Here is a 16,371-nt window from a genome sequence, read left to right as displayed (position 1 = left end):
AGGCATTCAGATTTCTGGCGACCCATTTCTTTTTTCTTCAAGTACCCGAGTTCACATATTACTTGAATATTCAGACGCGCTGCAAAATGCTGCATCCATGCGTAGGTGCGACACACCCACCCCCCGTCGTAAAATCCGGAGGTCACTGCGATAGGTACCCTTTCCCACTTACCTAGTTACCACAGGAACGACGTAATGCTAATATTCCTATGGGAATTTAGTATTGACTACAGGCATCGGAGTTGAAAATGGAACTTCCTTGGAGTTGAATATTTAGTCCTATTGGGCAGTAATGGGACGCATTCTTCAGGCTATTATGTCCTTCTTGTGTTGGAAGGCAATAACATAGCATGATGGAAGAAAATGAAGGAGCATGCTAGAGACACAGGGTGTGACCCACAGTGTTGGTTTAATATAGGTAACGATAGGTATCCCAGAGCGCTCCAAGCCGAATAGGACACTGAGGATGGAGATAACAGTAGGGGTAGACGTAACAATCTCGCGCCTCGCCCATCTGAGGTCACCCCTATGGCGAAATATAGTACATAGATGCAGATCCATAAGGAGTCGATTGGCTAGAATCAGACCTAGGAATTTCTCGGGGCTTATAGAGAGTCTAGGCGCCATGACCACCTGCCTAAGTCCCCAGTCTAAGGCACTATGTGCCAACACCAGAGGTGCAACAATGATATTATAGCGGGCGGTCTTGTCGGCTCCCACGAGACGGAGGAATATGGGCTGGAGACAGTAGGTAATGTTAGTCTCAAGCGCTAAATTATGTAGAAGAAGAAGAAGAAGAAGAAGAAGAAGAAGAAGAAGAAGAAGAAGAAGAAGAAGAAGAAGAAGAAGAAAAGAATTTACCTCCGAGGCAATTTGTACGGGAGGCCCAAATGAAGCCCAGTGCGGTGGCACTGCCATGACTAGAGACAGACATAGAACGAAATTCATTGCCAATAACAGCAAACTATGCCGCCAAGGCGTATCATCTACGCCCAGGTGTCGCATATGATGAAACAGAAGCCCTTTTTTGGCACTGATGTAGCGGGTGGGAAATAGCTTGTGTAGCTTATCTGTAGCGAGGATGAATACCGTATAGATAGTGCCAATCATACCGATAATGGCGGGCGGATCCCATACACCACGGGTGGGATTGATGTTCCAGAAGTAGAGGGAAGCTGAGAGCAAAATTCCCAGTACAGTCATGCGAAGACTCACGACATAGTGGAACTGCTGGGTGAGGGGCCGATTGAAGTTTGCGACGACGACTATCGCATCGAGGGTGGAGCCAGCCAATAATCCCAAGGATATATCAATGTAAGGAAGTATAGATGGCAAAGTCTCGTTCTTGGACTGCCCTTCCCAGGCTGTTGTGGGTATTTCCAGGGCACTGCCGTTTGTGATGGAAGTCCCGTCGGCACGGGAAAAGCCACCCGGACGCCAGGAAGCTAATGGGAGCAACCGCGCAGCCCAGCAAAAGCTCAATAACCACACAAACGAGGCAGTGATGGCTGAGAGGGCAAGCAGCCAGAATCTTCGGATCCGCACATCGCGAGGGTCGAAGATTGTCAATACTTCTGTCATAGATGGTTTGGACATGGGGTCCATTCCACTGCTCGAGACGGCGATTTTCATGTTCAAGTCGGCTAATGATGCTGGTAGATGCTCGCGGGTTGACAGCAAATAAGGCGCTTTGACGACGGAAAAACAACACCAATGCTACGGTTGTAAAATTAGGCAGCTTGAATGAGCGGTTGGTGTCGAACCTGTAAATTAGGGGATTTTGAGTAATATAAGTATGCGAAAGCAGCCCTGAGGATTTAACCCATCATACGCGGAACTAGAAGCAATAGCTCTAATGAACCAGAGGTAATAGAAATTTTCTTTGCATAGGTCTATGTCTTGCGTCACCACAGGCTACTGGGATGTTTAGAGAACCGCAATTATACAGCAAGCATCGTTTTCCCAACCTTCGTCCCGCCGTCACTCACTGTTGGGCAGTGTAATTCGTCTAGATATACGCTACAAAGTTTCTTTGTCATGATGTCATGCTACCTGAAAGAATACCAGTCGGAGCCAATTTCCTGGGCAAAGTGGAAAATGTTTCCGAATACTTGTATGTTGCATTGTAGATGTCCTTCTATGTGTAAGGGGTCATGACGTGCAAGATGGGCGCTTGGACGTTGTACAGAACCGTGGTTCACCGGATGCGGCCCGGAAACAGATCAAGCCGCCAGGCAACGCTTCCACCTCATGAGACTTGGTAATTATCTCCCGAAGTTTAGAAATCTCAACAAAGACGAAAAAAAAAAAAGAGCGGTTTTCTTTTCGTTCCAGAGACCTTCGTCTCAGCCTCCCACCCCAATGCATACATCGACTCCAGGCAACGCTATAGCAAAGTGATTGCCTACAGATAAAATCTGCAAGCCGAGGTTGCAGTGCGTTCCATAATCTACATGTCGTGTTGAGGTTTCAAATCTCAGTACAGTTCAGGCCTATGAAGGGATCGGTAGGCGGGACCACCGGTTCAACTGCAGAGCAGGAAGATGTCGCACAATGGTTTAGCAACCGTCGAGGAACACTGTGTACCTGAATCACCCTTCGGAGACGTTAGGCCTGTCGGCATCGAGGCGAAGGGGGTGGCAGCACACGTGAACGACTCGGTTGCTGCATGGAAACGATGGAGTTACTCTCTCCGTGGTGAGGCACACCGCATGAAGAGCCACGGCTACCAGACTTGCATACTGCAGGAAGTCGACCTATCAATTCCAGGAGGGACCTTGACTGCTATTATTGGTGCTAGTGGCTCCGGAAAGACTACCCTATTAAATGCTTTGGCAGGACGTACTTGCGCCACGAGCCTTGTGCTGTCTGGGTCTATTAGCTTTCCAGGCTCAGCCACCCCCGGCAGAACGAGGGCGTACGTGACGCAAGAGGATGTACATACCCCAACTTTGACAGTTCGCGAGACGTTAAGATATGCAGCGGCTTTACGCCTACCGGTCTCTACGAGCAAGCGCCAGCGCCATACAATCGTGGAAAGTCTCATCGCATCGCTTGATCTTGCAACGTGCGCCGATAATTGTATTGGAGATGGCACCCACGGGACCGGTTGCAGTGGCGGCGAGCGAAGGCGATTGAGTGTGGCCATCCAGATGCTATCGCATCCGGCAGTTTTATTCTGCGACGAGCCGACGACAGGTATGCAATTCCGCTGCATGACGTACCTTACGGTCATCTCGACTGGTGCTGACTAGTCACAGGCTTGGATGCGACAAGTGCTGTCCATCTCATGCAAATGATGAAAATGCTAGTGTCCCAAGGAGTGACAGTGGTTGCTTCTTTGCACTCTCCACGCTCGGAGATCTGGCATCTTTTGGATCGTGTTATCTTGATGGCTGACGGGTCTGTTCTCTATGACGGACCAGGTCAGGACTCTATTCACTATTTTTCCCAGCAGGGCCACCACCTACAACCTTTCGCCAATCCAGCAGAATTTCTGATTGACCTGGCAGCTGTTGATCGTCGTTCAAAGGAGGTTGAAGACCTATCTCGAGCCCGAGTCACGGTTTTGAAAGCCTCCTGGGTTGGCCGACGTGAGAAACAGAATGGTTCCACGAGTGTGACACTGTCTCCCTCACGAGCATCCCAGGGCATGTTCCCACGAAGACCACTTGGCTTCTGGCGACAACTGAGTGTTCTCATTGCACGCTCCTCAAGATCAACCATGCGAGACCCGTTGGGACCCCTGGGAGCATTGATCTCAGCTGTATTCCTCGCCCTCGCAAATGGATGGATCTTTTTCCAATTGGATGGTAGTTTAGCGGGGATCCGTTCCCGGCTAGGGAGCTTGTACATCGTGATCGCACTCAACGGCTACCTTTCTCTCTTGACGGAGATCTATAGTATGTCCTTGGACCTTAATGTGTTTCACAGAGAGAGAGACGATGGCGTCGTCTCCCCCCTTCCATATCTGGTAAGCAGAAGGCTCCTTCATCTTTTCTTGGTCGATATACCGGCGCCACTCCTCTTTTCGATTATATACTATTTCATGGTTGGATATCGTAAGGAAACGGGCCAGATTTTGATATTCGCCGTACTCTCTGTCCTTACGCAGTTGACAACGACGTCCTCAGCAATGATTTGTGTCTCTTTAACGAGGAGCTTCGCAGCAGCTTCTACAGTGGGAAATCTGCTCTTCACCTTACAGTCCTTCGCTGCAGGCTACCTCATCCAAGTATCCCAGATGCCTGTCTATGTCAGATGGCTACGCTGGGTGACATATTCATTCTACTTATTTGGTGCCTTTTGCGCCAACGAGTTCATGGGCCGCGGACAAGAGCAGTATGGCGAGCTTTATGATTGCCCAGTGGCCGGCTCTGCGGATTCAATGCAGGAACAATGCGAGCAGTATACAGGAGCCTTTGTCATGAAAACCCTGGGATTCCCCCGAGATTGGATTTCACGGCCAGTGCTAGCAGCTTTGGGCTTTATCTTCGTATCACTGATTGCTTCTGCCGTGCTTCTTCATGTCAGACGCCCCGGTGGTAAGCCGTCTAAGCCCTCCACACATCCAGGCAGCATTGATGTTGACGCTGAAATCCCCGAGAGCCAAGTGGCTGCTTCCCTGACACAACCCCAACGGGTGGATATTCACCTCGAGACTTACTCTGTCAAACTCTGCGTACGGCGCCTTGGCCGTCCAGTCAATCGGATTACTCTTTTGCATTCATTGACCGCCAAGTTCCTATCCGGCAAACTCAATGTGGTCATGGGACCCTCTGGAAGCGGGAAATCGACTTTGCTAAGTTCCATGAGCGGAAGACAGCGTGGGTCGTTCACGAGCCACTTTGAAACCTCAGGCTCGATACGATATAATGGAGTGATCCCCTTGAACCGCGCTGGGATACCGGCCAGTTCGTACATGTCCCAGTTTGATGATTCACTGAGCCCCATCTTGAGCGTGCGCGAAACGTTTCAATTTGCCGCTAGACTGAGACTATCTACGCGGGTGACAGATGCCAAGGCAGAAGGAAGATGTAAAAATGCGATGCAGAAGACGGGCCTTGAAAGCTGTGCCGATAGTCTGGTCGGTTCCATCAGCGGCGGCCAAAGACGGCGACTGTCCATTGGGCTGCAGCTCCTTACCGATTCACCAATTCTATTTCTCGATGAGCCTACATCTGGCTTGGACGGCTTCACCGCGCGGGCGATTGTTGCCCTACTACATGCCTTGGCTGCAGAAGGAAGGACAGTGGTCTTGACGATTCACCAACCTCGGTCTGATATGCTGCGATACTTTTCAACCATAACGCTGCTGACTCACGGCGGAAATCTCGTTTACTCTGGAAGCGGGCAGGAGATACTTCGGTATTTTGAGAGTCTAGGGCACCATTGCCCGGAGCAAACGAGCGCCACCGACTATCTACTAGATCTGATTACGGTCGATACCCGCCGGAATGAGCTAAGAGAATCTACGCAACTTCGGGTTGAAAATCTGGTTCACAGCTGGCGGGAGGGCATGGCTGCAGCTACCGCGTCTGAAAATCTCGCAAGTCCGACGGCGATCCAGCATCGACCATCCGATCCAACAATGTTTCCTCCGGCGCTTAAGCCCAACTTTCTACTGGCACTGCGGGTCTACATCAAGCGGTCCGTTCTCATGTTTCGTCGTTACCCAGACTGGACTGTTTGTCGTCTAGTGCAGGTGGTAGGAGCCGCCTTACTTATGGTCTTATTCTATGCGCCCTTGCAGACCGACTATGCAGCTATACAAACACGACTGGGATTCATACAGCAATTCTCCAACCTCCTATTTGCAGGTTGGTGGCATTGCCCATTCGCTGGCTTTTCAAAAGGCTAACACATGAAATATCAGGATTGCTCCAGTGTGTCGCGATATTCCCAACCCAACGCGACCTGTTCTGTAACGAAGTCTCCGACAATTGTGCCTCGGTGACAGCCTTTCTCTTACACTACACAATCCTAGAACTCCCCTTCGAGATCATCACCGCCACGGTCTTCGGGGCTCTCACCTCGTGGGCCACAGGCCTCGGCAGAACCCTCCCAATGTTCCTCACGTGCATTGCCAGCGCGCTCTGCCTCACGAGCTGCGGCGAGTCAATGGGCATCATATTCTGCACCCTGTTCACAAGGCACACGGGCTTCGCACTCAGCCTGTGCTCCATCCTGCTCGCGACCTCCCTGCACCTAGGCGGCATCATGAACGCTGAAATGACATCACCCGTCTTGCAGGCTATCAGCTACCTCTCCCCCTTCAAGTACGCCGTCGGCACACTTGCTCCACACGCCTTTGGAGACAGTGCCCACGGCCACCAGATCTCCTTCACGTGTCCCAATGGAGATAGTTGCCCGTTGGCGACAGGTGCGCAGGTTCTCGCGTTGTATCACTTGGACAAGAACGCAGACGCAGAGCTAGGGGGCCTCGTGCTCTGTACACTCGTGTATCGGCTTGTCGCCTATATGACCCTCAAGCTGGCGCTCGATCGTCCGGACCTTCGGCAGATGGTGGTGATGGGGCCGCTTTGGAAATTGTTCCCGTGGAGGACGACCGGAGTACGGGGCAGAGAGTGATGGGGATGGTGGCGCCCATCCGTAGTAGAGCTGCTAGTTTCTTTCAATCAGTGCGATAATGTCGTCCCCAAGATCGCGCGCAACTTCCGCGAGCCCACCACGAGCCAACCCGGCTACGGCTACGCGGGCTCGACGTTTCACCGGATCCCCGGGTTTATGCTCCAGGGTGGTGACTTCACTAGGGGCGATGTAAGTCACATGGCTTGCTTGCGAAACTACGTCTAGCCAGAAAGTGCCGCACTGCAGAATCCCGACCGAAAGCATGTATCCTAGGGGTCCGGCGTCAATTCCATCTACGGTCTCACGTTTGACGATGAGCACTTTGTCCTGAAGCACGATAAGCCGTGCAGCTTGAGCATGGCGAATCCGGGGCCAAACACCAATGGGTCGGTAGTTCATGTTGCTGAGAGTCCACACTGAGAGAACTAAACGCGTCCCATTCTGTATAAACGATAAGCTAGAGGAGGTGCGGGGTAAGACACGAGGCCAGGCAGACTGTCCCGGCCCCCTGGCTTAATAGGCAGCACGTGGTCTTTGATGAGCCTGATAGCGCAGGCGGTTCTGGACCTGGGAAAGCTGGGTAATGTTACTGGGCACCCTGAGGGTCTCATTGTTATTGGTCGTTGTGTCACAGTTTAGGCTTCGTGCGATATTTGGGTAGCCTACGGTACATGATTAGATCACAGTCACGATAGCCAATCAATAGTGGTGGACCAATTATCATATTGACGCCCGGGAATCCTGCGCCATAGCTACCATACCCCCATGCTTTGTGGAACTGACGCGAAATGCATAGGCGCTCAAGCAGGATAAATAGAGACCCCCATCGACCGAAACTCATGAAGCCACCTGCGTGCCCGATGCGGTTCGTCGTGTGGTAATGCGCCAATCCGTTCCCAAAATGCCTTCAGGGCTCGCTCAGCAACATATGTGGACTGCCATGGAATGGCAATTGAAAGAGTCCTTAGGTGTGATAGTACAGTCGCGCGATGGTGCACATCGGTAGTCTCCGCACCGGCGATGCAGATTGGCCAGATGCTCGACTTGAATAATGGGTTAGTTTGTGAGATCTGGGATATGTGATGCAGGATGTCATGTACGAGATATTGCGGTTCCCTCTTCCGATGGTCACACATTTGCTCGTCCGGTATAATTTGGGCGACATAGAGCGCAGCAGCAGCCTTGTAAGCTGACGCGATATGATACCTCTCTGTAAAGTCATCTGTTGGTGTGTGCGGTTGGAGAGCGAGTGCCCATTCGCCGGGGTCGAATTGTTGGATGGACGAGAATATGCACGTCGTCGGGTTGTCACGGTCACAGAAAACCGGGGGCCCTGGTGGGGTATTGTGTACCGAGGAGGCGGCTAGGATCAACTGCGAGATTTGTGCTGGACAAGACGAGTAATGGTCGAGTTCTGCGATCCTGAGCGCCCTGTCAATTCCTTGGCCAGGTCCCCAAACTCCCTGCAGATCACAGTTTGCTGTGGCGGATGATAGAGATGAACCGAACATATCCTGTCTGTGCCGTGGCTCCGTTAGTTGACCTGACATATGGAGCGTTCTAGGTCGGAAACTTACAGGACAAGTCTTGAAATCATCCAAGAACAAAATGTGTACGCCTCTACGCCCATCCCATCAGGCGCAATAGAAGGGCAGGACATGGTTATGCCTCGCACCAGCCTCGCAGCGGCTCCAACATGGATTCGCCACGTATCATCCCCTAACTCAAGCAATGCCATTTCTGAGAGCAACATGGATGAGGCAAGTAATGTTGTATAGTTTGAGGGGTTTATGTGGGTGATTTCGTGGCTCAGCAGGTGCAAAGCGCGGCCTTTACAGAGCAAGCCATGGATCTGATGAGTTTGGGCATCCGGTGTGCCAAGGAGAAGATTGTGTTGATGGTGGGCGGACATGGCAATAATAATGTTGAAGAGTGCGGAGCTCTGCTGGGAGAATTCGAGCAAAACCCTAAGAGGGTTCGGCTTGTGAGATGGCAGGTTATGGACGATGAGGTCGTTTCCGACATTCGTCAGGAAGTGTGCCAAGTAGTGCCGTGTATTGTAGTCCATTTGCTGAAGCCATGGATCTAGAAGAGAGCTATAAAGCGCAGGCGGAGTTTGAGACGCCACGACTCGGATATCATGGCCATGGTGAGAGGTTGACAGCTGATTGCTGGTGCGTGCGTTTGAAGATGGTGGAGACACGACCGGACTGCCCTTTGGATTGAGAGATGTCGTGTTAAATGTCTTTCCCATCAATTTACCCCGACTAGCAACCCCATCCACCCAGAGGATCATCTTGCCGTACCCCAGGCACTCAACGCCATTGGCAGCGCATCTCTGGCAGTGGGGCTTGGCCTCGTCGCACCGCAACCGCCGCCGTCGACAGGTGTGGCATGCTGTCTTGGAGTTGCGGACCATGCTAGATACCTTCCTAATGCGGCATATTTGTGAGTGATGTCTTCAACGAGGGGTATCGGAAGCAAGGACAAGCGGAGGTTCGAACCACACGAGATGAACTCATCTGCCGAGGACGAAGCTAAGCCTAGAGAGGCAGCCAAGCCGCACCGCTTCTCCACTCTCTGTGACCAATCCGCATCCATCTTGAAAGCAGTTCAGCCAAGCTGTTACTACATATAGATGGACTGAAGAATTCCTTGTCGATCTAATTACTCACCCATAACTTTAGTCCGATACGCACGAAGCTCTCTTTGTTTATGGCTTCCACTGCTGTGGATTCTACGTGAAATGATCCATCGAAATCAGTGGACAATCGTTACATGTCCCAAAAACATCGTATCTCATGCGAAGTATATATATTGTCAACCCCGCACCATAATGGCGTAGGGTGAATTCTGTAACCTTGCTGGGCAACTGACATGAGAGTTTCTAGTCAGAGTTTCTGTGCCTTTGGGAATCACGGATTCCTAGTTTGGTGCCACCAAAGACACTCCTGTGACTTTCGGAGCTTGTTTTTGGGACCAAGTTATGCCATGGCTAGGCAGGTCCCTGGACGAGAGCGCTGTGCGCCTCTAGGAACGTCAACATGGTTCACACATTCCAGGATTAGTCCCAATAGTACTACACACGCTGGCACTATCCTCCACCGTACTGGCTAAATCTGATAGTGGAATCACACAAGGTGATATTTAGAGAGCGACTGAGTCTCCTATGGTCAGTATGGAAAAGTGGACAAAGTTCTATGGACAATCGATATCAATGATCCACTGAGACCTTTCCTCTCGAGCATACGGCAAGTTCAAAGTGCTTTCTACGGCTGCTGTCGAGAGTGCTCTGGGAGGAGGCAAACAGGTATAACGGGCGGGCAACATAAATCCAACACTTAGTTACCTCGAAAGTGCTGACCAATGGCGGCCAAGGCTGACTAAAACCTGACAAAAGGACATGGCGTCCTCGCCCAGGACGTCATTCTCATCTTCGGCGCCTGGTACTAACCACAAATGGGGGTGATCTTCCCTGAACACCGAGTGTGTCCATAAATAGCAATTGTGCGGTTTCATCCGGTTGATCGACGCTGTCACGTTCGCTTGTTGGTGTACGCTCGGCGTGGACTTGGTATTTTCTACTAATAACAGAGCGTTGAAGCGAACCAGGAGAGAATTCGGCGATTATAAATGCAGGAATTTTGGAATGATGATGGTATCCAGCGGACATCTGCTAGATATAGCTATATCTAATCATATGAAAGAAACCGGCGGTGCAGAAGCCTCTATTCTCGGCCTCCAGCAACTACCGCTTAGGAGATTACGTGAGGGTTATCCACGGGCACCTTACATGTATCCAAGACCGGCTCAATGGGAGTCTAGCAACGGTAGCTGGCGTTGTTTATTCAAATCAGGACACCGCGTGCGTGTGATGGCGTCAACGCCTTTTGGTGCTCACAACCAGTAGTCATCCGCGAGGCCCTTGTCCCTGGCAAGGTTTCAGAACTCGGGAAACGCTCGGTGCCCCCGGCTTTTGGGTAAAGGGCAACGCGATCAGTCTTCCCGGGACTGTTTACCCTAGGCTCGGATTTAGCTTCGACCTTCTCACTCGAGTTTCCAACGGCGCTAGGACGCAAGGAACTCCGAAGGGTTACCGGCGTACACGGTCGTTGCCATCAAGGTATGCGGGGAGTCTAATGAGAATGACGATGTGGCTTATTCGGTCTGTGTTGCTCTATATCCGAAAATCCGAGATCCGGGAATCCGACCTCCCCCGAACTAATGCCGGTGAGATACAACGGAGATAAGTGACATATACAAGGAGATAGAACTAGGCCCACGTACCGAAAGATGCGGAGTAGTGCGCCGGACGAGTCTAATCCCCGGGGAGGACTGGCCGCTCTCTGTTTCTAATCCAGATTGTACGCAGTATGGCAACCTAGTATCAATAATATGTCGCATCTTGAAGATCGTTCTACCCTTATTGAATATCTCTGGCCGGAAGCGGTGAAATACCTAGAGTTTCTGACATTGTTACTAAGCAATTAGAAGGAAGCAATACAGTTTCCTGGACGCCCAATACCGTCCTTGAACGTGCAGAGTGTCAGAAAGGCGGGAAAAACATGCATAGTGCATCTCTATTCGCCATCTTTAAACCCTTGATTTAGCCTGGCGTCATACGCTAACCAAATGCAGTCTTGTTATGACAGATCCTGGTTGGTCGGTCCCGAATCCTGCAGGCGAAGAGTTTTAGCGAAAAGCTTCGTCGTCAGCGTTTGTCTTGGAAGTTTGCCTTGACCTTTATCCTGCCCCATTAAGCTAGGATGCAACGACGGCTCCTGCGACATGGGAGTCGGTGTCTGTGATGGAATGCATTCTGATACCCCGTACAAGTGGCGGGATGAGCTGATTTCGAGTAAGCGACAATCGGCAGCACGGCTCAGAGCATAGATAGTGTCTTCAGTTTATAAACTCCATGATACCATTGTGAAGGCCACCCTTTGTTCATCTGGAGTCAGGAATAGCAATAATGGACCCGAGAGACTACTCGTGGCCTCCACAGAGATTCGACACAGCCACCCCCACAGGATCCGACGGACAGGGTGAGCTGCCATGGCCAATGGTGTATCCACAGGTAGGTCCCCTGAACCTTGAGATTGGAGTTGAGGCTTAGATATCTTTAGGACCCTACGGGCCTTGGCCTGACCCACAATTATGCGACCAACGTGGGGGACTTTTCGGCACCTGCAGTCAACCGCCCCCGCGCAATCGGTACTTGGAGCGAGGCAGATCCCAGCCCGGTTCCCGAGAACTGGCTACCGGGTATCATGCAACTCGAGCTGCCAGACTCTATGATCCAGCAGACCGTCACCGCCAAGTCTCCAGAAGAACATCCAATGCTCACTGTTAGCCCCCTTTGCTATTCCCGGATACATCATGGTTGATCAGAACTAACCACCCGGTCGTCCCATAGGCGAAACGTCGCATGCAAAACCGCGAGGCACAACGCCGTTTCCGCAAAAAGAGGGAAGAGCAAGAAAAGGTCCTCCAAGACAGGATATCTGATCTCGAGGCGAAATGCAAGATACTCCGGGAGAGCCTGAACCAGAAATCCGGGGAAACGGAACTGCCTCTACGTGAAAAAAGGGAACTCGAAGCGCAGGTGCAGGTTTTACGCAAACAGGAGCAAATGCTCTTACGACTTCTACGGGAACAAAAAGGGGGTCTGTTAGAGTCGTTCCTTTCCCAGGAGGCTAGTATGTCCTCGTCTGCGTTGGCCTCGCCTGGCCCCGGGCAGGTGGATTCGGCATCGGCAGCTGTGGTAGGATACGGACCCGGATCCGACTCGATGCTTTCTATAATAAATGATAGCAAGACTATGTAGCAATTCAAATCGTATGCGCACGTTGATACCCTTATAGACACTGCGTCGAATAGCATTAGTTTTCCCTCCAGCAATCCCAACTGGGCACGACGTAGAGAACTTTCAACAACACATACACTCAGATGAGAGACCCGTTGTTATTCAACGCTGATAGAACGACCTCACACCACCATTTCCAGAATTTCCAATATTTGTCCCTTGTTTACGAGAGGCACCGGATTCGTTGCACACCATCGATCGCGGAGGCTGTTTCCTGCCAGTGCATCCAGCTGACCCCGGTTGACCCTCACCGCACTCAACGACCGCGGCAGTCCCAGCTCCCGAATTATAGCATCCAGTACATCACCCAACTCTACCTCCCCTTTTACCAACCCGCGAGAGCGTAGTACATTCTCGACTTCTGGTTGGTTAACAAGGAAGGTACAGAGACGGGCCTGTTTGTCGGCATTTGCGCCTTGGCGAGCATTATACTTGCAAATTGCTGGAAGCAAAATGCAGCTTGTGTCGCCATGACCAACGCCCAGGGGACCTAGCTGTCCTACTGTTAGCACGGGAACCCTTGAAGCAGATGGTGAGACAATACCTGATGACCGATTCCATGACTGCCACCCATCTCAATCCCCTTTGTCGAGCAAGCAGCCATGGCATCAACAGATCCAAGTTGACAGCTGAGTCTTGCGTCGAGATCGATTCCATCTGGATCGCGAGCACACCGTAGAAGACCTGGAATTAGATGAGCGAGGCCAGCCAGCGCCAAGGAATTAGAAGCTTCTGTTGTTCCTTGAACGGCGCAGAAGGTCTCGACGCAGTGGTCGACTGCGCGGATGCCGGTACTCAACCAGATGGATGCAGGTGTCGTGGAGGCGGCAAGCTGGGGGTCGAGGATGACAAGGCTGGGGCTCGGGGACTGGAATACGTGTTTGTAGTGGGTTAAATCGTTGGTTGCGCCGGCGATGCTGGAGTACTCGGCAGCGGAAAGGGTTGTGGGGACGGAAATGATGGGCATGCAGGACGAGCTCTTAGATTCACCGCCAGACCCCTGCTCTAGTCGCTCGACCAGAGTATGCAAGTCCTCGAAAGTCCGAGCATTGTTCGCCAGAGCCTGGTTGCTGGAGTCAGCCATGGTTTCTTCTCAATCGTACATACACCGGAGCCGCAGGGCGTAAGTACCAAGACAACCGCTTTGGCCCCATCAGTCAGCGTGCCTCCGCCGATGGTAAGAAACACGTCCGCCTCAGAGGTCCTTGCTTCAGCAGCGATATCCAACACCTCTGACCACAAGGTGTGGGGTTTCATCCCGATCCGCTGGCCGACCATGGATATCGAATTTGTCCGAAAGACGCGATCCAGTTCTTCTAGGATACTCGTTTTCTCTGCGAGGGACCGAGAACATATCACGTACACGCGGCGAGCCTGGAATGTGTTGAGAACATGCCGGGCTGCAGCCTCTGGAAAGGGGATGCCGTAGGAGAGGATTGGGACGGGACGATCAGCGAAAGCAGGGCGAATTATCTCCATTGTGGTCGGTGCTGTCAAACTGGACCTAGAGTCCAATAAGTAGCGCCTGTTACGATGGTAGGATGGTGGAACTCCCGATCAGAAACAGATTGCGTGCTTTGCTATCGACATTCGTCTGAGTATTTATGTTTGGCTAGGCCATTTCCTCGTGCAAGGGTTCCCCCAATGCAGCATTATATAATCTGAAGATAAGCAAGTTTGCCACACTTGGTCTATTCCTGGTGTTAATTGTCCAAAATTATGTCTACATAATAGTGAGGTCGATCATTGGCTGATCTATAGCAAAGGCCAACCAGATTAGCTGATGATGTTGCCAGAACGTACGACTGCTCCCGCATCTGGCAAAGTCAAAAAGCTATATCCCCTCTTCTCCTGTTGAAGGCTTAGATCATTAGGATTACCTTTGCGTCTTACAGTAACTGACCCAGACCGCTTCTTGACCTAAGTTCTACCAATGGCTGCAATTGCGCTGAGATTACCCTGGAAATCAAAAGACAACGAGTGGTTTCACGGACTGGTCATTGGAGTAGTGAGCATTCCTCAAGCTACGTACCTGTGTCGTATACCTGTGTCCAGGTGTATTGCCTCCAGGAGCGTGACAGAGGCAGAGCGTCACCGAGACCAAACACAAACGGAGGGCGGTATAAAAGCGCGTTCTAGAAAAAACGTGATATTCTCAGCTGTTCCTCTTATAGATCTACAGACCAAACCCCGTCCATCTGCGTAGAACTTTCTCTTTGATATCTTCCGGATACCCATTCTCAAAATCACAAGTCACCCACAACTGCTCCTGGTTATACTCATGAGGCAGCAGACAGTTGGCAACAACCTTGCCGCCAGTCAACTTGGTCCCCGGACCATGCGACATGTACGGTACCAGGGGATAGGCAGCGACATCCTCAAAATGATACTCATCCATTCCGGGCCGACAACGACTTGCATACGACCAGATAACATCCTTGAAGTTAAAGGGGTCAATGTCATCCCCGACAATGAGGAGGCGATGGATTTGCATGCCGCATTTCCGCCGGAAAACGAGGTCCCCGATCTTCCTGCAGAAGGCCTCGGCGTTGGTTTCCAGCGCCCACAGTTTCTTCCGGTCGACTTGCACCGCTGCCCAGATGACTTGCGTCTCGTAGGGGGTAAAGACATTGAGGACGGGGAGGCCATTCTCCTGTAGTAGCTGCCGGATTTCCGCGGAGGCGAGAGTGCCGATCAGGGTGTGCGTCTCATCCGGTCCTGTCGCGCGACCAGGGACGGAGATGGGAAGGATTGCGTTGCCGTTGCGATAGGTAATCGCAGTGACGTTGTAGATCGGCTGCTCCCACTCTTCGTCCAGGAAGCTATATCCGTGCATCTCTCCAAAGGGCCCTTCCTTGGCCCGTTCAGTGATGGAGACGGTGCCCTCAATAATGATTTCACTCCGAGCCGGAACGTAGAGATCGTTCGTCTCGCACTTGACGAGCTCAAGAGGTTCCCCGCACAAAGCACCCACGTATTCGGACTCGGTGACCCCTTCAGGAAGTGGCATGCTGGAGGCCATGATGGCGATAGGCGGAGCACCTAGAGCGATAGCGTACGGCATATCCTTGCCAGACTCTTTGTACTGCTCATAGATGCGGGCAATGTGCTGCGGCTTCATGATGAGCCCGACCATCCGGGTTTTGTCGAGGACCATGGCGCGGGCGATGGACCAGTTGACCCACGGTTGGGTCGGGTGCTGCACGATGTTGATTCCCATGGTCTGGATGTAATCGCCGCCATCGGCCTTGTTGAGTAGCGGCGCGGGGAGCTTGGTGAGGTCGATGTCGTCACCAAACAGCTTGTTCTCTTTACACGGTCCGGTCTCCACGTGGACCGGAGCAATCCCATCCTTGCCCTTTGCGGAGAGCATTTTGTCGATGAAGTCTCCTAGGCTGGCGGTTGGTGGCAGACCGACATGTCTCGCGAGTCGGCGGTAAGGGTACTTGGGATCGCTGGATAGACCGCCAGAGGCGCCGAGGATGCGGAAGAGGCCGTCATGAGCGCCTTTCACATTATTGAAGAGGGGAGCCTTTGATTGCACCTCGTATGCGCGCCTTGTGATGGCGGCGACTTCGAGGTGAGGGTCAACCTCGGCATTGATGTCTGCAAGGTCGTCGTCTGATCGCAGGGCATCGAGGAAGGACCGGAGGTCCAGGTGTGGAGGAGGCGCGCTGGAGGTCATGTTGAGGAAGACCAGGTATTGCTACGGCAAGAGTGTCTGGTTGTTCGAGATCTCGACTAGCTGTGGGAATATCGCTTTTTGTATTTCGTACAGTAATATAGCAGTATGCGACACAATCCCAGAATTATATGATTTTGGATGACATGGACTTTACATAAGGCATATCCAACGCCGTAGACAGCACGCGTGGCTTACAGAAGCCCAAGTCTCAATCCGCCGCGTCAAAACG

At 51.9% G+C, this 16,371-nt stretch overlaps 6 protein-coding genes across 6 annotated transcripts; 2 read left to right on the top strand and 4 right to left on the bottom strand.

The window, feature by feature from the left end:
• Nucleotides 1-306: 306 nt before the first annotated feature.
• BJX68DRAFT_256199 (uncharacterized protein) lies at nt 307-1,632 on the bottom strand (the record flags this gene model as incomplete). Its single annotated transcript, XM_071043148.1, has 2 exons — nt 307-738; nt 862-1,632. The coding sequence occupies 2 exons, from the start codon at nt 1,630-1,632 to the stop codon at nt 307-309; spliced, it is 1,203 nt and encodes a 400-aa protein (XP_070897746.1).
• Nucleotides 1,633-2,711: 1,079 nt separating this feature from the next.
• BJX68DRAFT_276573 (putative ABC efflux transporter) lies at nt 2,712-7,100 on the top strand (the record flags this gene model as incomplete). Its single annotated transcript, XM_071048131.1, has 4 exons — nt 2,712-3,198; nt 3,261-5,819; nt 5,876-6,528; nt 6,643-7,100. The coding sequence occupies 4 exons, from the start codon at nt 2,712-2,714 to the stop codon at nt 6,814-6,816; spliced, it is 3,873 nt and encodes a 1,290-aa protein (XP_070897745.1). The 3' UTR covers nt 6,817-7,100.
• A 14-nt stretch (nt 7,101-7,114) lies between these two features.
• Nucleotides 7,115-9,051, bottom strand: BJX68DRAFT_240094 (Zn(II)2Cys6 transcription factor). Its single transcript, XM_071040628.1, has 2 exons — nt 8,169-9,051; nt 7,115-8,109 (listed from the first exon to the last, which is right to left on the bottom strand). The coding sequence occupies exons 1-2, from the start codon at nt 9,008-9,010 to the stop codon at nt 7,392-7,394; spliced, it is 1,560 nt and encodes a 519-aa protein (XP_070897744.1). The 5' UTR covers nt 9,011-9,051; the 3' UTR covers nt 7,115-7,391.
• A 2,512-nt stretch (nt 9,052-11,563) lies between these two features.
• BJX68DRAFT_268288 (bZIP transcription factor) lies at nt 11,564-12,418 on the top strand (the record flags this gene model as incomplete). The annotated part of the gene is made up of 3 exons (XM_071046046.1): nt 11,564-11,668; nt 11,718-11,939; nt 12,008-12,418. 3 exons carry the CDS (start codon nt 11,564-11,566, stop codon nt 12,416-12,418), a joined length of 738 nt encoding a protein of 245 aa, XP_070897743.1.
• A 161-nt stretch (nt 12,419-12,579) lies between these two features.
• BJX68DRAFT_276572 (iron-containing alcohol dehydrogenase) lies at nt 12,580-13,936 on the bottom strand (the record flags this gene model as incomplete). Its single annotated transcript, XM_071048130.1, has 3 exons — nt 12,580-12,951; nt 13,002-13,520; nt 13,589-13,936. 3 exons carry the CDS (start codon nt 13,934-13,936, stop codon nt 12,580-12,582), a joined length of 1,239 nt encoding a protein of 412 aa, XP_070897742.1.
• Nucleotides 13,937-14,633: 697 nt separating this feature from the next.
• On the bottom strand, nt 14,634-16,142 carry BJX68DRAFT_268286 (UbiD family decarboxylase; the record flags this gene model as incomplete). The annotated part of the gene is made up of 1 exon (XM_071046045.1): nt 14,634-16,142. The coding sequence occupies one exon, from the start codon at nt 16,140-16,142 to the stop codon at nt 14,634-14,636; it is 1,509 nt and encodes a 502-aa protein (XP_070897741.1).
• Between the last annotated feature and the right edge of the window lie 229 nt (nt 16,143-16,371).

Source organism: Aspergillus pseudodeflectus (genome assembly GCF_044049435.1).
Source record: "Aspergillus pseudodeflectus strain CBS 756.74 chromosome Unknown BJX68scaffold_29, whole genome shotgun sequence".
NCBI lineage: Eukaryota > Fungi > Ascomycota > Eurotiomycetes > Eurotiales > Aspergillaceae > Aspergillus > Aspergillus pseudodeflectus.
The sequence above is the reverse complement of the archived record's forward strand: the minus strand, read 5'-3'. Positions and strand labels throughout refer to the sequence as shown.